Source organism: Elgaria multicarinata, chromosome 2, assembly GCF_023053635.1.
Source record: "Elgaria multicarinata webbii isolate HBS135686 ecotype San Diego chromosome 2, rElgMul1.1.pri, whole genome shotgun sequence".
NCBI lineage: Eukaryota > Metazoa > Chordata > Lepidosauria > Squamata > Anguidae > Elgaria > Elgaria multicarinata.
Window position 1 is genome coordinate 126885507 of NC_086172.1, and position 25566 is coordinate 126911072.

Genomic DNA, 25566 nt, shown 5'->3' on the forward strand with positions numbered 1-25566 from the left:
TTTCTAAAAAGAAGCCCTATGGTTTATTGCAGCGGTGGTCCCCTACAACACCCCATTAACTCTTCAAATTAAAACGGTCTGTAGACTGCCAGAAGTTGTCCACTCCTGGTATACAGTTTTGAGGCTGTTTTTCTTCCATTCTCTTTTTGTATTTGGCTTCTGTTGGGGGAATTGGGCATGTCAGAAGCAGCTGATTAACTTTGTAGACTAGTCTGAAGTATAACAGATATCATGCATTTTAATATTTATTCATCATAGTTTTCTCATTGTTAAAGGGGAAGAGAAAGCAGTGGGAACCTTTTGGAACGAGAATCATTTTCATCTTTTTAATGTGGCATAGATGCTTCATAACCTGATAAGATTGCAAACCTTGAGTTTTGATTTGTGTTTACAGCTAAGCTATCAACTTAAAGTGGGGATCATGTACTGCAAGTCTGGACAAAGTACAGAAGAGGAAATGTACAATAATGAATCGGCAGGCCCAGCCTTTGAAGAGTTTCTTCAGTTACTGGGAGAACGGGTTCGGCTCAAGGGATTTGAGAAGTACCGTGCCCAACTAGACACGAAGAGTAAGACAACCTCTTTTATTCAGATTAATGAGACATAATCAAGTACATATAGCAATGGCCAGCAAATAGATTTGACAGTGGAACATGTTGACGAAGTGGTGAGGGGTAGCCAGGGCAAGCTGCCACTCTTTCAGCACTCTTCTTTCTTACCTTTTCAGCCTTCCATGTAATATTCCCATCATGAGAGCTGCAACTCACCTCTGTTATGGAATCCCTCCTGAAACACGAGAATTGGTTGATATTTATGCTGCCCCAGTTATGCTCTATGTCCTTTGTGGCAATTTCTCTTTCTGCTGCTGAAGTGTATTCGTTTACTTGGCACTGTCAATGTACATGGTGCTTTACAGAATAACATAAGCAAAAGATAGGTCCCTGCTCCAAAGAGCTTACAACATAAATCTTCCTTCTTTATTCTACGTAATTCCAAGCAAAGTAGTTGAGTTCTTCAAAACAATGACTTGATTTGTAAATCGCATTACTGTTAAAATGCAATAAAAAGGTGACCTTTCTGCCAAGATTTTGAAGCAAAATAAATATACTCTAGAAAAAAGTACAGTGAATTTACTCTTAACATGCAGCAAGCTCCTTCTCTCTCTGTGGTCCTTTTATAAATAAAGCACGTGCACGCGTGACCTTACTTTGTGTGGTGTTTAGATTGACTCATATGTATTGAGGTCCAAAGTTATTTCACTCTCAGCATAGGAAATTAAACTAAAGAATGTGTCATGAAAGTAGAAAAGCATTTGCAAACAGAGTAATGAATTTCCTGTTGCTATGGTTTTGCTATTACTGACGTTTTGACTACAGGCAGCAGAGGGAAACTATTAAAACATGAAATAGCCTAGAACATTTTGAAAGCTGATTTGGTATATTTAGAAAGACTTAATAAATGGCAAAATCAAAAGTGCAAAATTGAAATCACTGTGTTCCTTTTGAATTTAAGTGAACGTCCTCCATCCTTATTCGGTGTAATTCACTTTACTTTGTCCCCTGCTATGTCAGGGTTCTGATTCAGGAAAGTATTTAGAAAGGTGAGAAAGAGAAATAATGTTGATTCTTCTGGTGAGTGTTGAAGGGCTTATTTTTTTTAACCTTTTCCTTAAATGCAGCCTGGGCTAAACACTGCTCCTGTTCACAATTTGTTTACTTTGCTTAAATACCTTTTTATATTTAAAAAGTGCTACTGATTCCTTGGTTTCAGCATGAACAGGCATAATATTGAATCGATATGTACAAGTAATACCTTTACAGAGTGGGCCACATGTTGCATAGATGTGTGCCACATGTATTGAGGTGTGCCACATGTTGCATAGAAGGGCTAGTAATGTATTTATCTATCTATTTATCTATCTATCTATCATAGTTGTTGTTTATTATTTATTCCCTGCTTTTCAAACTGACAGTCACCGGCAACTGGGATTGTTGTAGTGGATGGGAGGGTGGCCAACATTAAGTGGAACCAACTAATTCGGGGTTTTGTCTACATCCTCCTCCTTTGCAGTGACACCAAGACCACTTGGGTACTACAGTGTTAAATAGGGCTGTGCACGGACCCACTGAACTGCTTCGTGGCCCGATCCGCAACTTTCAGATCGGGCCAATCCGCTTCAGGCCAATCTGCCCCTGCTCCGCGGAGTGAGATCCAGAGGGGCAGATTGACATTTTGCTCCCCCTTCCCTATTTACTTGCCTCCACAGCAGGCGGTGGAGGCAGGTAATTGGGGAAGGGGGGCAAAATGGGGGCCGAATAAGCCCCCCTCCCCCTGCCCCCTTACCTGGCTTCTCTGCCGTCACTGCATGGACTGTGGCAGGGGCGGAGCCAGGTAAGCTCCCCCACCCCACTTACCTGCCTCTGTCGCGGTCTGGTGCCGGCTTTAACTGAGGGCCAGGCCTCAAACCAGAAGAGCAGGCCACAGCCTGCTCTTCCGGCTTGAGGCCTGGCCCTCAGTTGAAGCTGGCACCGGACCGCAACAGACACAGGTAAGTCCCTCTCCCCCCTGCCCCCTTACCTGGCTCCGCCGCTGGCTTTGAGGCTTGGGCCTCAGTTGAAGCCTGCGCCAGGCCTCCACAGACACAGGTAAGTGGGGGGGAGGGGGGCTTACCTGGCTCCGCCGCCATCACCTCACGGACTTCGGTGTTGGAGCCAGGTGAGCCCCCCTCCTCTCTTACCTGCGTTTGGAGCTCTGGATGGAGGCGATCCACTTCACCTCAATCCGCAGCTCCCCCGAGCCGATCCGGATCTGCCTTTGGCGGATTGGGTCGCTCCACTCCCGCTTCTACGACTCAAAACCGAGCAGAGCACAGCCCTAGTGCTAAACACTACCGATTATCAGCAGACCCAAAACTCAGGTTCAAAGCTCCTTCCCTCCATGCACACCCACAAACAACTGACTCTTTTTGTATTTGAATGATTTTTACATGGGATCTCCCCGCACACTGCCATCAGGTCACAGGTGACCTCTGTTTCCATGAAATGAACTGTAAAAATCACAGTGTAATTTCATTATTCACAAGACATGCATTTTTAATGATAAGCATTTACTGCTTTGTTCATAGTAATCTGTTAGTACAGATCTATTCGCTTCAATGGTAAATAGCCTAGAGCCTTTTGAGGACTAGTTGCTCACTTTTTATTTCCCCTGTTTTCTAGTTGTCCGCAAATGCATTTATTTAGTAATATAGGCATTACTAAGCTAAAAGTAGCTAATATTCTATTTGTAAATCTCTGAGTTGATCAGCATAGAAATCCTTGAAACCAAGTCTGAGAAGAGCATTTTCACAAATATTAATCCCTGGCCGTGTTTATACGTAACGATAAACCACAGTTGCTTATTGTCCATGAGCAGCAGGCTGATGCACGCTACCCAGTTGCTCGCAATTGGCTTCTTCCACTAGTTGGAAGCGCTACACTAACCAGGAAGTAAAAGCTTAGCATTACATCTAACCAGGACTCTTGGTTTCTTACTCCCATTCAAGCCAGTATCCAAATCCATTGTTTGTTGCTGGCTTTCAATTCCTAGCTTCTTCTGGAATGCTAAGCCCAAAGTCCCAGATAAGAGCTTAAAGTGACCCTGCCCAATTTATGACCTGCCCAGCTGAAAATGGATTACCATATGTATGGCATTACTCAAAGACTCAATAATCTTCCTGGTTTTGCTGTTTGCCTTGGACTACAAAACTGCAGAATTCTTAAGCACCTGCCACACTATGCATAGCTGGTAATCAGTGTTTAGCTTTGTAGGTTGCAAGTTGTGCAGGCCTGGATTCAAGTGTCAGGTTATTGTTCAAAAATTAACATTGATTTTTAAATTGGATTTTTTTTCCTGGTGAAAAGACTTTTAAAAACGAATGTGTAAATTACACTGGCCAGATTTACTACCCGTTAGGGAGGCAGACTTAATTGTTTCCTCTCTTTTAGGTTGAGATCTTGCATTGTATTTTTCATGTGATACCTCATGTTATCAGTGTCATAGCTGATTTTCATCGCATCTGATAATTACCTAACAATGGAAAGCAAACTGGGAGGGGATAATCATTGAAATATTTGCCAAAGTCACTTCATAAACCTTTTCTAAGATTATTCAGCATTATTAATATACTTGCTTGACAGACACCCATTATTAGATTAAAGATTACATTCAAACTTGTAACACAACTCATGCTTTAAAAATAATAAAAATTCAGCAGAATAATTATATAAATCTGTTAAATGGGTGTAGTAAAGAAAAGTGAAATACTTGTGCTATAAGTGTAGACCATCTTAATCAGGTAAAGCTGGCAATCATATTAACTATTTCATAAGATGTATTCAATCCTAGGATCAGGACGGTAAACAACAGAAAAGTTGCTAATATTTCCAAATATCAAACAGTAAATTGAATTTCTTTAATGTTTAGCTTGTGCTTCGTAATGTTTGTCTGCCACAGTTCAGAGGTCTTCATCCCTTAATCCTGCTTATTTATTTATTTATTATAGCACTTTTATCCCACCCTTTAGCCAAAAAGGCTCTCAAGGTGGCTTACAAAAATATTTCTTAAGACAGTCCCTGCCACAGGCTTACAACCTAAAAAACAGGACACAAAAGAAAAGGGGATTGGGAGGGAGGAGGAAAAAAAGAAGCAGCAAATTCAGGTCTTCTGCTCTGCACTTTCTTTCCTTCATTGTTTGTATGCCCTGTTGAGTAATCACTCTTAATAATGCTTCCCCACCAGTTTAGCTTGGACTGATGTTAGCTTGAAGAATCTGTTTTTTAAAATAGTTATTGGATTGGACAGTTTGCAGTCCTCTGGTTAAGGAGGCTGATTGTAAAGATTTACATTTGAGTTAAAAGATCAACAGTCTCCTATTTGAGCACTTTAAGAACTCTTCAGTGAATTGCCTTCCAGCCTCTAGTGATTTCTTAATTTGTCATCTAGTACTAAAACTTCATCCTTTGTTGCCTTTGCTTAAGCTGGTCGGATCTCAGTGTGTGGGCATCTCTCTGATATCAGTGTTCTGTATACACATCTAGCTTTACACAGTTTGAATTTTCTTCCTATTAGCAAGATTTCTGCTTTTTAACAGAGATAGTCTTAAATGTCATAACTTCTTCTGTTTCTGCCAGTGGGAAGAGTGACAACCAGGGTCCCAACTTCTGCAGTCTAATCATTAACTGATATTAACATGGATCCACACAGAACAAAAATGTAGCCTAATCTCCTTACTAGCCAGTTCTGCCAACTGGACAAATTATAAGGCTATTAGTAAGCGCAACATGATAATTAGTCAGCAGAGTTCATGGCAAAGTTTAGCAAATTGCAAATCAGCTGAAGTAGATAAGCTGCCTCAATTTCTCAAATGGGTTAGTATGCAGAATTGAGGGGGGGGGTTTCCTGTTAAAAAGACACAAGTCCAAATGATGGAGAAGTAGGTGTAGCTCTGCCTTTATGCCTATAATAAATTCAGGACTAAATTATATTCTAGGGTAAAAAATACTTCAAAAAGCTTTTAAAAACTGCTGCATTTATAAAATAATTTCTAACCTACTTACTTTCTCACACCTTCCTGATTTCAAACCAGTCCTTATTTGTAAAATGATTTTAATAAAATATTGTAAACTCCATAGCATATGTAGATAGTTTATATAATATCAAAAATCTAGTGAGCATTTTTATTGTTAAATCTTAAAATGAATAGTGACTGGATTTTATGCTTGATCTGAAATATATTCATGCAAACTTTGCAGATGATGTAAAGGTAAATTTTAATTAATGATAAATTGGATTTTTCTTTCATTATTTCAATTGCAGCTGATTCAACTGGCACCCACTCTCTTTATACAACATACAAGGACTATGAAATCATGTTCCATGTTTCCACCATGCTGCCATACACACCAAACAACAAACAACAGGTAGGATCCATTTTCACCATGTACAGAATTTCATTCGCCCATTTTAGATTTAATGCTAAACCATATTATAGCCCTATGTGAATGAGTAGAAGCAGTCATGAAATACAGATGGGAAATACGTTTCCTGTTTTAATCTAACCAGAGTTTATTGCTGTGTCCAAGCTGCTTAACTCAGATATTAGTATGTTCAATGATTTGCCAATGTCATAGATCACCACCACTACCTAAGTTATCTAGCCACTTGCACCCACTTGGAAGTTTTCTTTTTTCTCCTAGCATGTTTTCAAATGTATTAAATAGTTTGTAGGATCTTAATAAATCACTGAACACGGGGAAAATATTACCATTCACAGCACTTTAAAACTGTGGGGTGTACATGCTATTACAGTTCTGCCTTGACAATGTATGAACCAGAACACAGAATGAAGAAGAAAATGTATATATAAGCAATACCCGAGAAATATCTCCCTTGGTTACTACACAAGACAAAATCCTTTCCCTTGCTATGGCTTGGATCCAAAGTACTGTGTTCAGAAGGAAAAATATATATTACTGCTGCTTTGTGAATTCTTGAGCAAGCACTCCTGGAAGTCCTTACAATGCACTACTATAATTTATTAGGGATTGTTTTACGTTATGAGAATCGTGCTGGATAAGGAAGACACAGTGCCCATAAAAAAAGTCTTCAAAGAGTTTGCCAAATAGTCTTGTACAAGAACTTATTCAAAAGGAAGAATTTATCTGGATTTGGAGTCTCACACAATGCAAAGTTGGAAACAGGCCTTTTGTAAATGTAGAGAAGCTTTCTACTAGCAGAAAGGCACCTTTGGATCCAAGCCTATATATCCCATGACACTCTTCTGCAGATGTATAGTTGTTAAACTAAAGCTCGTGTCCAACTTCTATCTTGAGCAATTGTTATATGTTTTACAAACATACAGTCATTCAGATTGCTTAAAGAGGTACAGAATTGGAAATGTATATCTGGAATATGGGTCTGAATTTTTTCAAGAACAGTAACCATTGTTTCATGGAAGTTACAGGATTTGATTGTGCTTATTTATTTAAAATATAACTACTTTGGATCACAGTGGCAAATCCTATCAAATAGTGTGTTGTGTTATGCTATAACATATAAGAAGCTTTAAGATTTTCTTCTCTAGATTTTTTTAATATAAGCTGAATTGAAAAGCATAACAAGAATTTTCTTGTTAACACTGCCACTGTGAAATATGAAAAAACAATTTTAATTCACTGAAGGATGTTGTCTAGATTACAGGACCTAGCATTTTGTAATAGTTGAAAAAAATAGCAAGTAGATCCATAATAACAAACTATATTACTATAAATTTGATTTTAGAAATAAGAACCTACCCCATAGCAAAATATTTCTTTGCATTAAAATAGATCTGAAATTGTTGTTATGGAAACTGAGGATGCAAGATGCTAGGATGTTTCAGCATGTCAGATATTGGCAAATTCCTCATTTACTTACTCAAATATACGGCATATTAATTCCACAATGGCTTTGAATGGAAAATGTTCCATGATTTGTGTATTAATTAACTTGGATAATAGACAGCATGCTATAAGAAGATTAGCATAGTTTTACCCTAATATCAGATTTCTTGTCTTTACTCACATAGCTCTTAAGAAAACGACATATTGGAAATGATATTGTGACGATAGTTTTCCAAGAACCTGGAGCAGAATCATTCAGCCCAAAGAATATTCGTTCCCACTTTCAGCACGTCTTTGTTATTGTCCGAGTGCACAACCCTTGCACTGACAATGTCTGTTACAGGTAGCTATTACTGGGTTAACAGTCAGTTAACAGTGGTGGGTCTTGCATGCACAGAGGCTTACTTATCTGCTCAATTGTATAATGCCTTTTACTGTTAATTTTCAAGAATATTATTTTGAGTGCAGTTATGTCAAGTACTTGGCAGACTGAGTACCATTTATCATTACTACTTTTCTCACAGGGAAAAGATAACAGACTTTAAATCCAGAGTTAGTAACACAGCTTGAAAAATGGCTGGGTGAGTTTCACATCAGCCTGGTGATAATCCTAGCATGAGGATTAACATCCCACTTCTCCTTCTCCCAAAGGGAGAGGCGGGTAAGAGATGATGATGATGATGATGATGAGTTTTCATTGTGTTTAATTCATAGATAAATAATCAAAATTTGGCAAGTTGAAAGGCAGGATGAAAACCTAGAGGACCATATACACCAGCTTCATGTTGGTTGTCTCACATTGTTTATATGGATGGAGTTCCTCTTGAATTCAAATCTAGGGAGTAGAAAATGTGTTTGTGAAAGTTCACCCCTCTGGAAACCATCCAAGACACACATATGAATTCAGTCAAATTTAGCATATTAACCATAGGCATAAAAGACTGGAGAGGAATATTTCTTCTTAAGAAATGAGACACAATATTGCTGCTGAAGTAGTTAAAAGACACAAGAAGGATACCTCAAAGTTCCCAACCATCAATGCTACGATTCTTTGGGGACAAGACATTTGATCTGGGGGAGGAGCGGCTATGGCTATGTTTTCTGTTCTTGTTTGTACAGCTACGCGACACTACCCTGTTCTTATTGTAGCTGATTAATTTCTAGAGATCACATCAAAGTCTGGAACCCAGTGCCCATACTTGCAGTTCCAAAGCTTAGGTGCTGCTAACTGTTCTTTAACAGTTTAGGAGAAATTAATGTAATTGCTTGGATGCCAAGTAAATGGAGAGAATGCAGATGAAAGTGTGGCCCTAACCGACCACATTCCTTCCCAGCTATCTCTAATCCGCTTCTCTTTCCTATGGTGTATTGATTCTTCTGCATTCTTTCCTCAGGCCCATGCTTCCTTTCCCTCTTCCCCTCAGTTTGTACTCAGTTGTAGTCCATCCATACACCCATGTTACTAGGCATGCAAATAGCAGAGGAAAAATCATTGTACTTACGACATCTGTACCTTCAGCTCATCTAGTACTGCTTTTTCCTTAAAGCAGGGGGAAGTCATGTTATCCCTTTTGCAGATCTAAGGGAGTTTGAGATTAGGGCCGTAGATACACCTTTCTTTCCCCCCCGGGATCGTCCCAGGATCATCCCTGTGCATCCAAATGACACACAGGGGATCCCGGGCAGGCAGGGACGATCCCTCCATTTTCCTGGGATAATCCTTAGGTGTAGGGCCTAGGTCTTAATCCCCAGTGAAAAGATGCTCATTTGTCAAACATAAGCAGGCTCTATACTACTGCTTTATAACAGTATTGAGGAGCACTGACAACTGTTGGTGCCCAGGACACATTCCATATACCATTTTCAAACCACTTTCAAAGTGTTATATCCTGCTTGGTGTAGATCTTGCACAAACTTTTGCCTTCTCCTTTCTCTCAGCTTTTTATGTAATAAGGTATTCAGAGCCCACATCATTTTGGGCTGATAAGAAAAATGCAACAACTTGAATAATTCCCAGAGGATAATAGGAAGCCTGTGCTGATACTTATTTTATGTAATTACTAATTTAATGCATACCCTGCTTTTCCACTAAAAATTGTGCTCAAGGCACCTAACAAAAATAAAATACAGATAAAATGTAATGTAATTAAAACATAACCAGATCACATTAAAATGTATCCATTAAAAAGAAATGAACAGTTAAAACAGCAAACAAAACAGCTTAACAGCCAAAAGTCTGCCTGGGAAAAAAAGGGTGGCTGGAGGAAGGGCAATAAAGGCAGAGCTAGCCTTGCCTCCGCTGGCAAGGGAGTTCCAGAGCCTCTGACTGTGGTGAAGCAGAAAAAAAGAACTCTCCCAAGGATCTTAAAACTTGAGCCGGCTTGTAAAGGAAAATGTGATCTTTTGAATTGCCTGGTAACAAGTTGTGTAGGTTTGGGAGTATAATTTAAATTATGCCCCAAAACAACCAATGAAGCTGTTGTAACAAGCTGTTGTCACATACTCCGTATAACTGGATCAACCATTTGGCCGCATCATTCTAGACCAGGTGAAGTTTTTGATCACTATTCCAAAGAGTGCAACATAGTCCATATGGGATGTAACTAAGATGCAACGTGCTCTTAATACTGCCTCCTCATGCAGTGTTAGCTGAGGTGTATAGATAGTTATGGAAAGCGGAACCATAGAGTACAGCTTAATGTCAAAGACCTCTGTCCTTCAAACCAAGTTCAAATTATCTGATTACAAACAAAAAACAATCACTGAGAATGCTCTGATGCTCTGGAACTCCCTGCCAAGGGAGGAACAATTTGTTCCAACCCCGATAATCTGCCAGCAGGCAAAATTTGTTAGGCATTTGGCTCGTAAGCTGATTTGTAAATATGTTGCAATAGGTTTTATTTGGTTGTGTTTATTGATTTCATTAATGTTTTACCTCCTCTTTATGTTTTGTACTTTGTATTTTATTGGTGTGTACTATTGTTGTTAGCTGCCTTGTAGTTTATACACTGGACCATCTAGAAAAGTTCTCTCATCAAAGGAGTATCTGAGTTTAGTCTAATTTTGTAAAACAGCAGCAGATGGTTTGTTAACAAATAAGCTTCTGCTGAAGAACAAACTTCAGTCAATTATGAGTAATGGCAAACTGCAATTTAAAATATCTAATTTCAGAAATTACCTGTATTATTGCATTATTTTGCACCAGGAAGAACGACCTATACAGCAAAACTATGGTGCACTATGCAGGAAAAAATATAAGGATTTTGAGATGGGCAAAATTCATGTTCAGAAGACTTATGTTAAAGAGAATGGGGGAAGGACTATTGTCTGTACATGTGGCAGCCTTTTTTCTCTCCAGGATATCTTGCAGTGAGCAGCTATTGGAATTAAAGGTGGGACAGAAAGCCAAATTATTAAATGGGCAGTGGTTGGATTCTCTGCATTCAACACACTACCAAACGATAGCATTAAGTCACATTTTCTTTATATTCTTCTAGTGTTGCCGTGACGAGATCCAGAGATGTACCATCATTTGGACCACCAATCCCTAAAGGCATCACCTTCCCCAAATCAAATGTATTCAGGGACTTCTTACTAGCTAAAGTGATCAACGCTGAGAATGCAGCACATAAATCGGAGAAGTTCCGTGCCATGGCCACAAGAACCCGTCAGGAATACTTGAAAGATTTGGCAGAAAAGAATGTCACAAATACACCCATTGACCCTTCTGGCAAATTCCCCTTCATCTCACTTGCCTCTAAGAAGAAGGAAAAGTCCAAGCCTCATCCAGGAATAGAACTCCACAGTTCCGGTGCTGTTGTATGGAGTCTCCATGCTAAAGACTACACCAAGGGTCTAGATATAGACTGTCTTCTGGGCATTTCTAATGAATTTGTCGTTATCATTGAACAAGATACAAAGAGTGTTGTGTTCAATTGTTCCTGCAGAGATGTAATAGGGTGGACTTCAACAGACACAAGTGTCAAAATTTTCTATGAAAGGGGTGAATGTGTTTCTGTGGAAAGTTTCAAAAACCCTGAAGATATCAAAGAGATTGTCAAAAGGCTAGAGGTTAGATCTCTCTCTCTCTCGCTCTCTCTCTCTCTCTCCCTCCCTCCCTGCCCCCCAATGTAGGTAGATTTGGTTATCAGGCATGAGTAAATTCAACTAACTGTCATGGAATCATATAGAAATGGATTGGGTCCATTCTTGGATTCTGGTGTCAGACTAGTAAGGGAATTTACCAACTTGTGTTCTCATTGTGCTACATTAGTAACAGAAAATATATTTCTAACTTCATCTCAGCCACCTACACAAAGTTACAAACTGACTAGGACAAGGAAATGCCTTGTTGCTTATTGCCTGTTCATTGTTCAGATATAAATTAAAGCCTTTGGATAGTGTATCAAATATTATACAAGTCATAATATTAGTATCTACTGTTGTTTGTGACAGATTTGTGTAGGAAATCTTATTTGCATAATCAGAAAATAGCATTCTCCATACCATGAGGGAAAACCTGCATTTTTTTATTGCCCTCAAAAATATTATTAGCAGGCATCCCTTAGGAATAGGAGATAGAAATAGGCAATAAAACAACACTATTTTTCATACCAGCAAATAATTTTACTGAATTACAAAATAATAAACACTTTGTCAAATCAGTGCAATAAACTAACAAAGCAAATGAATCCTGGTATTTAACTCCTCCGTGATTATTTGATACGTATTGCTGTATTCTCTTAATGTTTCTATAATATTCATAACATTTGAAGGTGTTACTAGAGTATAGCCAGAATCAGACTGTCCCTGGGATTTTCATCCAATAGTAAACTAGGTAACTTCCATTGAAACTGTACACAGCAGTAGCTGTAAGAATAAAGACTATCATTGCCCCATATTGCTTGTTATATCTTTTTACAAACCTGTCCCATTTATTTCTGTCTCCTACTGTACATAATTCATTGTACTAAATTATTCTCATTATGCCCCCAAATCCCCTCTGTGTTTCAATTCCCAGCTTGAGACAAAGGGCTGTGAGTCAGTGGAAATGACGTTACGTCGGAATGGACTGGGCCAGCTGGGTTTCCACGTGAACTATGAAGGAATTGTGGCTGATGTTGAACCTTACGGCTATGCTTGGCAAGCAGGATTACGACAAGGCAGCAGATTAGTGGAAATTTGCACTGTGGCTGTAGCTACTTTAAGTCATGAGCAAATGATTGATCTTCTGCGGACTTCAGTTACTGTGAAAGTTGTCATTATTCCACCTCATGAGGATTGTACCCCACGAAGGTATTTGGGGGGCAATGAATGAGTGGTGCCTACTGTTGACTTTGTTCATGGTATTATCTCAATTTATAATGCAGAATCTCTAATTGCTTTGAATTGATAGTGATCTAGTTACAAAACTTACTTTCCAATTCAAATACATATAATGCACATACTAGAACCTCTATCTTACAGTATTTGAAACAGAACAGTGAGATAGAAAACTCCAGACATTTTCTACATGTCATATTTTCAGTTCTTTCCTAAACTAGTATAAAGTCTGTCTCGCCACAGGCACTAGCAGTCTGAGAATGCCTGAATGAAAATATGTTTGGCCATTTCCCTTGTGACAGCGTTCAGGGAGCATCTTCTCCTTTAGCTCCCTCTTCCTTTCTCAACTTTCCAAATATGTCCCACATCAGCTTCCCTTCAATGAGCATCCTAATAATATGCTCTCTTCCCACTACATTAAAGTAAGCCTCCCTGCACCAAAGAAAATGGAGTCTTCCAATCCACCTCCATCCCTTTCATCCACCAACACAATTAGCCTCCGTCCTTCCAAAAAACCCTCCCATTACCTGGAAGCATAGACAGACCCACCTCAACATGGCATGGAAAGGGGGGTGTTACAAGCCCTCACCCAAGATGCCCCACCTTCACCTAGGCCTAAAAACCAAAATGTGAGATGGGAGGGGGAGGAGAAATGACAGCACCTTTCTGTCACCTGCCCTGAGCCAGAGCCATCCAATATGGCATGGGTCTTGTGCCTCATCCACTACCCCCTTCTCTGTCTCATACACACAGACACACACAAACTACACTCGTGTGCAGGGCATCACGGCAACAGCTCCTCCCTCCTTGCTCTCTGATTCAAAACAGAGGGGGTGGGAATTGTCCCTGGCAGCGCCCCATAAAGCCTGTCTGTGTAGCAAAACAAATACAATCAAACCCCACAGAAGCAGAAAAAGGAAAAGCAAGAAGATGCAGGTAATGGAGGTTGGAAACATGACTTCAGATCAGGAGTTGTATTCTTCCTTAACATTTCTTTAAGTTTCAGCTTGAAAATGTGTGATTTCAGATTAGGTGCTGCTTGCTGCAGAGCAAATAAACCAGCACTGTACCATAGAGCAAGAGGAGGCTGTTTGGAATGGAGTCAATGAACTTACTGTTTTGCTGTTATAACTCAAGCTTCCAAAATTTCAACATTTCTGCACATCTACATTGTTTAAGCTTCAGGGTTGTTGTTGTTTTTTTAAAAAATGAATACAATTGGTCTGGTAGATCACTAGTAATAAACCTTTTACTACCATGTTCTTATATTATTATCCCACCTTTTTCCCAGTACTGGGACTCAAGGTGGTTTATAAGATTAAAACATGTACAACTTAAACATATAAATATAAATTACAAAAATTAAAATAGAATTAAATCTACAGTAAAAATTAAAAACATGTTAAAAATTTAAAAAACTCCTAACAGATTAAAAGGGGGAGGGAATCCAATACATTAACACATGTCCAGTATAGTTCCAAAAGCCTGCTGAAATAAAAAAGTTTTTGCCTGCCTCCGAAACTGTAGTACAGAGGGAGCCAGCCTAGCCTCCCTGGGAAGGGAGTTCCAGAGCTTTGGAGCAACCACTGAAAAGGCCCTCTCCCGCGTACCTATCAGGCATGCCTGGGATGTTGGTGGGACTGAGAGAAAGGCCTCCCCAGAAGATCTCAGAGCACAGGCAGGCTCATATGGGAGAATATGGTCTTTCAGATAACCTGGACCTGAGCTTTATAGGTGATAACCAGCACTTTGAATTGTGAATAAGATACTGAATAGACCATTTAGTCTGCAGTGGGAATTCAGTGGGACTTACTTTTAGTATAGGATTGTATAGGACTTACAGCCAAACTTGCTGTTCTATAAACAGAAAGGCTGTTCTTGTATCCAAGGGACGGCCCCCCAGTGCTGGAAAACAAAGAAGTGATTTTCATCAAATCCACCTTCTTGTTATGCCACCTCCCATGCTGTTCTGACAGCCCGTAGCCCTCTGGAACAGATATTCAGGGATTGCAAGGGGAAAGGAGTATTGACAACCCCCCACCCCACCCCACACCTTTCCACCAGTGGGAGTATCCCATGAGCAGAGTTTCACTCACAGGATCTCTGGATCCAAGCTTTACAGTGCATATGAAAAATGCTTATTTAGAAATCTGGTAGAGTTTAATGCACTATCCTAAAAGGGGTGGGTGGGTAACTGGTATGACCAGATTTCTGTTCCAAAGTCTATAAAATCGGGATAGGTATTAGAATTATATTTTGGGAAATGTTAATAAAAAACTGATTATTAAAGTCGTTCATATGCAGAATATGCAGTACAACAATGGAATCAGTTACCTAGGGAGTTGTGGGCTCTCCCACACTAGAGGCATTCAAGAGGCAGCTGGACAGGGATGCTTTAGGATGGCTTCCTGCATTGAGCAGGGGGTTGGACTCGATGGCATTGTAGGCCCCTTCCAACTCTGCTATTCTATGATTCTATGAAACATCCTCATTGCTATCATACCATGGTATAATGCAGCACAAATACTTTCCTTCCTTATTTCACAGTTGCCTTATGCTTTCCCCACAATCTTTCAGAAGTTTTTCAGAAACTCATCGCATGCCAGTTATGGAATACAAAATGAATGATGGTGGAGTTCCGTATGAGTTCAAGTTCCCCTTCAGAAATAACAACAAATGGCAGCGAAATGCTAACAAGGGACAGGGGTCTCATGTGCAACAAATGCCATCACAGATGCAAAGTCCACTTACTACTAGGGGTGCCTCAGGGAAAGGTGAAGGGAAAATGCCTCCTCCAGAGCGAGCAACCAACATTCCACGCAGTATTTCCAGTGATGGACGTCCACTGGAGAGCAGAAGGTAGGTAACTGATTTGTTTTTGTCTTCGTTCCAAGGCAGATTTCAGCATTTTGGAATCCAGCTCATAAAGTTTTAAATCATTAAGAGCATGCTAAGAGTTGTAGGACTTTTTCTGACTAAACATACACAGGACTGCACCCTATAACAACAACAAAATTAAACACACACACACACCCAGTTGCAAAGTTAAAATGCCAACTCCATGTTGATAACTTCCAAAAGGTATCCAGAATCTAAAACAAATGAGCATTTATATGGATAGACTTTTTTAAAGCCATGGTCTTGCAAGCCACGCCATCTCACTTTTTGAGGGTATGTGCACAAAGTCTGTTCCCCCTATTCTTTAAACCCTTTTGGTTTTTTCCTAATCTCTTTTATTCTCCTTAACTACTGCAAGTGACTAAGGGAGGTGAAATTCAAGAAAACACACACACACATCTGCATTTTTATGTGTGTATGAAGAAAAGGACTTGGAGGATAGGGTAAAGAAGATAGTGCTAAAGCCATTCTTGCAGGAATATGAAAGACTTTAGCTGTTTCTGTATTGTGGTAGAGGAAATGTTTGTCAAGTCTCTGGACAGTGTTTAATCTTTCATTTCTTCTATTCTCAATTAATTTAGCATGTAAAAAGAGGCAACGTGTTTTGTTCATTCCAGGTTTTTCCCAGAATATGGAGCAAATGTAGTCTGAAATATGTTAGTATTTCTGTACTCTCTCATGCCCCACAAAACAACCAAGGCTGTATGGTGAATTAATCCTTCCTTTGTTTTTGATTGTTTGATAGTAGCCAGGTGTGCTTACTGCCATTCCATATTGTCATCTGACATAGCCAGTTTTGCCTAAAGATCTGAGCTTTGTCTGAAGCTCATTTGACATTGATATAAACAAGCCTGTGTGCTCTCTGTTGTCATATGTTCTGCCCAAGATCCCAACAAAGTCTGAACTCTGTAGAGTTCATTTTGATGTCATAAAATGTTCTTTAGCTTTATTTCTCCTACTCTTTTCTCCTTCCTAAAGCTCTAGAGTTTGTAGCTGATAGTAATTACTGAAATAAAAAGTGTCAGTTAAACCTTTCTGTGGTAAACACTTTTGATGCTTCTTTCTGTTCTGTTTTAGATGGGCCACGGCTTGTCTAGAACTTCAGCTTTTGTCCCACTCCTGAATAGGAATGTTGGAAGTTTGTGTTTAGTTGTAATATGGTGATTGTCTATGGACTTTGTTCAGACAGCACACTAAGCCAAGGTTAGGTCGCTAACCCATTTGCAGCAAATGGTTAATGAGTATGTTTAAACCATGGTTAAGTAGCTACCATGGTTAGGAGTGGTTCACACAATATGCTAAGTCATGGTTCACACAACACACTAAGCCATAATGTTTAGTTCAAAGATCTTAATGACCGTGGCTTAGCATATTGTCTGAACAGGGTCTGTGAGTGATTTAATCTCTTCTTGTGATGATAAACCCAACATGGGGAGAAAGATTGGAAAACACTTTGCATGCAGGATTTGCAATCTCATCTACTCTTACCTGGGAATAAGATGTATTGAATACAGTTGGTTGTATCCAGTGTGGTAGCTTAGTGCTACCAGAAAGCACTTCTGCTTATGCAAGGAGGGACATCTGATTTTCACCAAAATATCGTACCAGCCCCCATGCCTCATGAGAGTCTCATCCTGATAGTTCGGAGATCCTCGGGAAAAGTATGGGATATCGTGGCATGGAGTAGGGGGGAGGATCAGCAAAAATCCAGCTTCTCAGTTTGCACAAGTAGTATTGATTTACACTAGCACAAGGCCACTGTTGGATGCAACCTCTTGTGACTTACTTAAAAGTAAAAATGTAATCATACTAAATTAATAATATGCTCCATTGGCAGTATTGCTTGCAAACTTTTGGTTTTCCCTATTATTTTATAAGTATAATTCAGGAAAAATATAGCGTGGGAAAGATATTGCAATGCATACAACATCATAGTTTTGAGATGAAATTGGAAACAAAAAGCAGAGGCCCCTGGGCACAGAAGCAGCAACTAAAATAAATGTTTAAAGGAATCCCAGGTAGAAGAGCTACCAAAGAATTGTGCTACAAAACCTCAGCATGAATTTCAGAACAAAATATTTGGGTATAGGTATATTTTTCTTATTATAAATTCAACTTTGCAAATGCAAAACCTGGAAACTGGCTTCAATGCCTCAATGAATATGCAAAGAGCTTGAACTGGATAAATGATTCAAACTCTCTTGTTCACAATCATAGGTCCTCAAAGTTGATGATTTTGCTGCTATGAAATTGGATTTCTTCCCCAAGATGCCCTAGAATTTTATGGAATTCACTCTCTATTGCAGACAGCCAGACAGCGTTTAATGACTAGCAGGCAAAATATTTGAGACATGAACTACAGAGCAGTCATCTGGCAGTAATAACGTTTTACCAAGATCCAGAATATTAATGAGGGCAAAATGGCCGACACTTAATATCTGTGCCAATTGACCAACCAGAACACCCCAGTCTCATCTTGTTTTGTGTGTGTTTGGCATGTGTGTGTGTGTGTGCTGTTTTGTTAAGACAGACGTTGCCAGACAAGAAAGGAAGGGCTGATTTTCTTTCTCTTGTTGGAGTTTCCCACCCATGTTAGTTAATTTAATTCTGACTATTTCCCCACTCAGGACCCACCTGAGGTTGAGCATTATATCAGTGAAGGAGGATCTGACAGCTAGCTAGCCACCCAGCAACAAAAGAGAGCAGGCAATCCTTGAGCCAGGTGATGGGGAGCAGTGCTCCTTATACGTGTGTGTATGGGGATACTTAATCGCAAATCCTGTTCTCCTGTGTGTGCATGATATAAGAGTGACAATGAGTGTGTGTTTCACTTTGATATAGGCTTAGTTCTTTGATAATCTAATACACATGTGTGGCTTGGATCACTCATTCTTATGCAATCCGCTGTGTTTAGATTATTTTGTGTCTTCTGCAGTTATAATCTGGAAAGCATTGGCATAGATTACTGCCAGTATCACAGGCAGTACGCCTGCTTAGGCCAGTTACTGGGAAAGAGGGTACTATTGCACTCATGTGCTGCTTGTGGCCTTCACATAGGCACCTGTTTGGCTACCGTGGGAACAGAATGCTACACTACACAGGCCTTTGGCCTGATCTAGCAAGGCTCATACTTTTCCTCTGTGGGAGCCGATACCATGAGTACATGACATTGCTTGGTTGCAATCACATCCAACCTTCGATCAGCTTTCTCCAACTTGGTGCCACCCAAATGTTTTGGACTACAACTCCCACCATCCCTAACAATTAGGCATACTGACAAGAGTTAAGTTTGTCATCCAAAACATCTGGAGAACACCAAATTGGGGAAGGCTGCCTTAAGTGAACTGCATTTTCTTTTCAATTGGGAAGGAAAATGCTTTTTTGTGGGTTGAATTAATGTCCCCTGGCACTCTGCAGGCCAAATAAAACCCCTCTCTGGTGCTCTGCAGGCTAAATAGCCCCTGAAGTACTCTGTGGGGCAAATGACACCCCCCTCCCTGAACTAAATGAAACCTCCTGCAGCACTTGAAACTTCACAGCACCCTGCAGGTCGGATAATGTCAGATGTGGCCACATCTGTGACATCATTCCTTCCCAACTGAAGCACCAGTAACCCTTGCAACATTCTCCCTAATGGGCGAATCTGCTCCAATGAGGGCCATTTTACTGCTTTGACCATCCTGGCCGTTTCTACACCTGCTTTTTTTCCAGGGATCATCCTGGGATCATCTCCGTGCATGCAAATGACACACAGGGGATCCCGCGAGCAGGCAGGGACGATCCCTCGATTTTCTTGAGATAATCTTTAGATGTAGAAAGGGCCCGTGTCCTTCTCAGAACTGGGTGAAGGTGCGATGCAGGTGAAGCCACCTCAGTTAGGACCTGGCTTTGGTGTGTGCAGGCTTTCTCCAGCAGAGAAGTGCTTGCTTGCACTGAAGTCACCCCAACTGATCATCCATCCCGGGCCTTTCTTCATTAAGGAGATTGCAGGGTAGATGAAGCGCTTAATGTGCCTATCCCCATCTAAGTTTGGAGGGCAAGCAGATCTCTAATTAAAGGGAATCTTCCTGTTATCTCCAATCATCAATCAGAAATAACAGAGGAATTCTCTTCCCTAAGCTCCTGGTAGCCACCAAGGGCATGACTTGGGGAGTGGGTGGGGCCCCTCAGAGGGAGCCAAAACCTCTATGATTTGGATTAGGCCCAAGGGCCAGAGACTCCCTATCCCTGCATGTACTTGTGAATGTTTCAGTGGCCCAAATCTGATTAACTGAATTTAAGGTGGGAGATCCAGATACTTCGAAGCAACATATTAACTTTCTTTAAGCAGACACACTTGAAAATAAACTACCTGCCTGGTCTCTTGAGGCCAGAAGAAATTGCCCTAAGGTAAGCCTTTTAAAAAGTCCATGACATATATACTCAATTGAATGGTGAGTGTTCTCAATTTGTTGCAGAAGCTTCCTGCTTGTTTGTACCTAATCACCAAGTGACTCAGAGTCAGGAGATGCTACCCGATTGTTACTCTTCTGTTGTAAGCTTCAAGCAGAATTGCGGTTGGATGTGACATGGCCGGATGGGCAGGGAAGGGACAATTCATTTGAGCACCACAGTTTTTAATTAGCTAAGTGATAATTGTGAAATCTTTCATCTACCAAAATTACAATGTAACTACTATAAAAACTAATCATATTCACTTGTCTTTAGGGATTTAAAAAATGGTTAGGTATATGATACATAATTTTTGAAAGCATTTCGCCTTTTCATATAGTCTTTGTTTCGGCTGTTGGCCATAATAGCAACAGTTGTTATAGTAAAAACAGAAGGGGAAAAAACTAATAATTCACAGCAAGACAACATAAAATATCCAGCTAATAAATCAATTACCGGAATTTGCATCAAGCCAGTCAACATTGGCCACAGTTAGAGTGACCACTGTTATATGCAATTTTAATTTCTGATTAATAGGTTAGTTGACATGCTCCTTCATTTAGCTAGCATAGTTGTTGTTAAAACACCGAGAAAAATAATAATAGGCAATATGTTCTACTGCTTCCTTGCCACAAACACAGTATGTTAAGTTATTATATTACCCACCTTGTACAGCAGAGGGCATAAATAGAAAATTTAGCAATGTAAAAACTTCCTTTAATGCAAATCTAGACAAATTAGTTGAATAATTCTCCAGCAGATGGTGAAATTGAATCATTCTATACCATTTTAGTATTGGTCATTAAAGACAGATAATGCTGAACAATTCCATCCAACCCTCTTCTTAAATTCTACTGTAGCAGCTGACGCATCAGAACTAGAACATCTAGAGAAATTCCTTATTCTTTGAGAATTGCCTTCAGCAATTGGACTGCAATAGATCATGAAAACAAACACTTGGAAACTATATCTTCCCCATATGAATTTTAATCAATAATTAAATTGAGATGCACATATTCTTATTTCCATTGGTTTATTATGAACTGAATCATTTCCTGATTCAGTTCATAATAAACCCAAAGAGATGTCTAAAATACCATTTAGATTCTTGCTCTGAAATTATTCCTGCTTCTGCCGTAAAAGCCACAGACTTTAAGATCTTCAGATGAGTGCCTTTTTCAAGCACCACCGGTAGGAGAAGTATACTTGTGTATTATATAGCAAGGAAGCTGCTTTTTTTGTGGTGGTCCCAACTTTGCAGTACCTTCCCTAAGGGACTGGTATCAGCATTACTATTTTATTTTTGTCTCTCCACAAATCTCACTATGAGAGTTTGTCACAGTGAATGAATAAACGACTTAAAAGACACCTTTTACCTATATTCTCTTGTCAGCTTTTAAGTATTCTGAGTACCTCTGTTCAGATTCTGGAATGCTGGCATGGCTGTACTATATTCTTTGCAAGTTCTCAATATCTTGATCAAAGGGTCTACCTGCCATAAGCAATAATTGACCTTCCTGTCAACAGCTGTAGCCATTTGTATCTGGTGAATTGTGTTTTTATAATGCATGGTGTTTTAATTTCTTGAGGTTTTACAAATCGTTATGAGATAGTATAAGACCCAATTATTATAGTATTAGGCTATGTGAAAGAGGCAGTGTTAAGTAAACATCAGGAGTTAGATTGGAGGAGTAAGAGTATGAAGAACCCACATACCATTTTTCTTCCTTAAAAGTAGCAGTGCAAAGCCATGAGGCACTGTTCTTTATGTCTTCTGATTCCTCAATAATGCAGAAACATGCATGTTTTGTGAGTTATTTTATAAGAGGAGGAGGAGGACCATATTTGTTGTTTTGTGTTGCAAGTATTACATTCCAGGCACAAGGGAGATATAATGTACTTCATTCATAGTGTACATCATTCAACACGAGTGACTTGTGACCATCTTTTATGCATACTACACAGTGGTGCTTATCTCCATGTATCTGAGAGGCATTTTTAGTGTTGCTGCATTCATAGTTAACAGCAAGAAAAAGACCATGCTTCTCTTCAGCATGTGTAAGAAAATATTATTTTTTCAATTTTAATAGTCAGGAAGAGCATAACTAATGGTTTCACAAAAGCATGATGTCAGAGTAGGTGAGGGTGAGGAGGGCAAGGGTTCGTACTAAACTACTTCAATTAACTGGGGGTGAGAGAACTCACAGAACACCATTAATTAAGATGAAAAATACACCATTTACGGAACTAAAAATAGACATTGGGATGTAATTTTATTACAGAAATGTAAATTAAGAATAATTGGATGTAAAACAAATATGCTAAAACTGCGGGAAAATATATACAAGTTTTATAAGATTGGAAAGGGGGGAAAAACCCAGAAAGTTGATAGTTTCTGATGTGTGTGTATGCTTCTGTGTTATTATGTTACTCATTTGTGTTATTCTTTGTATGAGTGGTTCTTGTTGCTCTTCCTTTCAACCAAAGCATTTTAATGATTATTATTATTATTATTATTTATTTATTTATTTATATAGCACCATCAATGTACATGGTGCTGTACAGAGTAAAACAGTAAATAGGAAGATCCTGCCACATAGGCTTACATTCTAATAAAATCATAATAAAACAATAAGGAGGGGAAGAGAATGCAAACAGGCACTGGGTAGGGTAAAACTAACAGTATAAAGTCAGAACAAAATCAAGATTTAAAAGCTTTAGGAAAAAGAAAAGTTTTTAGCTGAGCTTTGTCATGTCGACAAAATGGAAATTCAATTGTTGGTTGAACAACCTTGAAAGTAAAGAGATTAATTGTATGGTGTACGGTGTACATCTGGAACTAGGAGACTAGTGTAATGCTTGCACTATTAAATAGCTTATGTTTGCAACTGGGATATTTTGTGTTTGAGACTCCCTGGAAATTTACAGTCTGAATGCAGAATACAAAGCAAGCAACAGGCAGTCTTGAAAAAGTGATTCAGCTGAATCAAAAGTATACCTGTGAACATTAAAATAGATATTAATGTTGCCAGGGGTATCTGCCCAAAGTCCATGCTGCTAGGCCATTCTGAGCCTTAGAACTAAGCAGTCTGTGAAACAGGAAACAAAGTGGCCATCATTCATCTGGCAGAATAATCCAGTAATCCCTCTGTTTAAATACTCTAGTAATCCCTCTGTTTAAATACTCCAGTAAACCCTCTGTTTGAATTGGATCCCACAGACTTCACACATCCTTAATTCTAGCACGTTGGACAATATTCATAGAACACTGTGTCAGGCAAAAAATGCCAAGTAAAAGTGACCTTGCAGAAAAAACATTTCTTTGGGCAGCAGTAAAAACATATCATTTCCCATCTGGGAAAAATGTAATGCATACTATATAAAAAGTGATTGTACCTTTACCGCAATTCACTATGATATGAAAGAAGGTCACAGCTTAGCAAATATTGACGTTGTATCGCTTGTTAGATGCGGGTGGTAATGTATGTATATGTGTCAGTCTCACTGAAAACTATTTAACTGAGTAGTGTTTTGAGAGGCATTGCTACTAGCAAAATGAAAGCAAGGAAGTTGTTAATCTGCCTGGCCTGTCTCCCCAAATTTCCAGCTCTTCAGCTGTTCCTTTTCATTGAAAGAAAGTATTACCCAGTATCCAATTTGGCTTACCCAGGTAAATTGAATAGTTTGTAGTGGCAATTAAGTGTACTAAAGAAAAATCATATAGTTTGATGGTGTACCTTTGAGGATCAGAATATAAATCCTGCTTCCTTTTTTCAGTTGAATAAAACATGTCCATGAATTTTCAACCGTACATAGTTAGGAAATATCTATGTATAAAATGTTCATTTGCTGTGGTTTTTTTTCCCCGATCAGTTATCAAGGGAAGAAAAATATGTGGTTTTAAGCTCCTGATCTGGCCACAGATATTTTCTTGCTAGCTTGTTGTTGTTTTTTAAAAAAAAACTTCAATGCCTCCTTCAGTTTAAAAAAAACTTCCAGGACAGCTCACAACCATCTGTCAGGGATGCTTTAGGGTGGATTCCTGCATTAAGCAGGGGGTTGGACTCGATGGCCTTGTAGGCCCCTTCCAACTCTGCTATTCTATGATTCTATGAACATGGGTTTTTAAAAAAGGACTGTTTCACTACATGTGATACAATTCTTGAGTGTGTAAACAAATCAAAAGTTGATATAAGTTCAGGGGCTTGCTATCCTAGGAATGCCGATTGTGTGAACGTGCCCTTAGGCTATTGCTTTATGCCAAACAGCTTTCATTTTTACAAAATGAATGGTGTATATTGTCTAACAATTATCAAGAATGAAATGTTCCCGTAATCTGTGGACGTACATCTGCAAATATTGTACATCTTATTTCTTGGATATCCAGTGGAATAAACTAATTCTAAAATGCCAGTATCTGATTTTACAAACTGGCTTTAGTTTTCACAGATTGTATTGGTTAATACATATATATTTGAATGTGTACTAATGTTTGTTCTAGTATGCATGGATAAATCACTTCTTTATTTGGATGAAATATGCTACATGTTAATATTCCTTGCTTGCAAATAGCAAAAGCAATTCAGCAAGTTTATTTTTAGCAGTCCTTGGAAGCAGTCATTTCTCCTCTTTCCCTGCCCCCAATCTTTCGCCACTGTTCCATAGGGAGTAGATTAATACCAGAAAACACATACTGCCCTCCAGCTGGCTTCGTTTTTTTACTCTCTTGATAAAGGGACACTGCTGATGTGGCAGTTCACATAATAGCATTGCTGCCTTATCAAGCTTTGGACTGTGGTGGTTCCTTTAATAATGTAGAATTTGGGATTGTTTGTATTGAACAGATTATCGCCTGGCTCTGATGTCTACGTCACCGTATCATCCATTGCCTTAGCAAGATCACAGCAGTGCCGTAACTCCCCCAGCAACTTGTCATCCTCAAGTGAAACTGGCTCTGGTGGAGGCACCTCCAGGCAAAAATCTATGCCTGAAGGGTAGGGCCCTCGTGTGTTTATTTACTTCATGCTGCTGCTTCTTTTTGCATGCTCTTTGAGTGCTTTTGCTTGGGAGACTGGAGGAAAATAAATTGGTAGTCAATCTCACATCAAGTGTTCTTAAATTCAGTGAGTAGTATCCAATGTTAGTCCTACATAGAGTAGAGCCATTGCAATGAATGAGACTTATGTTAGCCACAAGCAACTTCAGCCCCATTCATTTCAATGAGTCTACTCTTCATAGGACTATCATTGGATACTGCCCAATAACTCCCTTACTCCCCTAGAAAAAATATGAAATTACAGCCCAGTTTTTTGGTACATTGAAATGAGCTGTTTCTTGTGCTGAAGTAGCTAAAGTAGTATCATGTCAGTACCACTATATGGCTCTTCCACATTTGCCAGGGTTTGGATGCTGCATGAGGCAACAACTTGCCTCTGAAGTACATTAAACCTCCCTTTATGACAGTGTATTGCTGGTGCAAAGTCTACTGGTACTA

At 39.4% G+C, this 25566-nt stretch overlaps 1 protein-coding gene across 6 annotated transcripts in view; it reads left to right on the forward strand.

Moving 5' to 3' along the window:
* The window catches only part of SIPA1L1 (signal induced proliferation associated 1 like 1), a 182368-nt gene that overhangs the window by 121897 nt on the left and 34905 nt on the right, over window positions 1-25566 (forward strand). For 4 of the 6 annotated variants that reach the window (XM_063117608.1, XM_063117610.1, XM_063117611.1 and 1 more), the window contains 7 exons: window positions 395-569; window positions 5857-5960; window positions 7607-7764; window positions 10919-11492; window positions 12442-12716; window positions 15291-15602; window positions 24917-25066. In XM_063117608.1, the coding sequence (XP_062973678.1) occupies window positions 395-569; window positions 5857-5960; window positions 7607-7764; window positions 10919-11492; window positions 12442-12716; window positions 15291-15602; window positions 24917-25066 (1748 nt within the window). The remainder of the gene's footprint in view (window positions 1-394; window positions 570-5856; window positions 5961-7606; window positions 7765-10918; window positions 11493-12441; window positions 12717-15290; window positions 15603-24916; window positions 25067-25566) is intronic. The other 2 variants (XM_063117613.1, XM_063117614.1) reach the window with 2 other exon arrangements.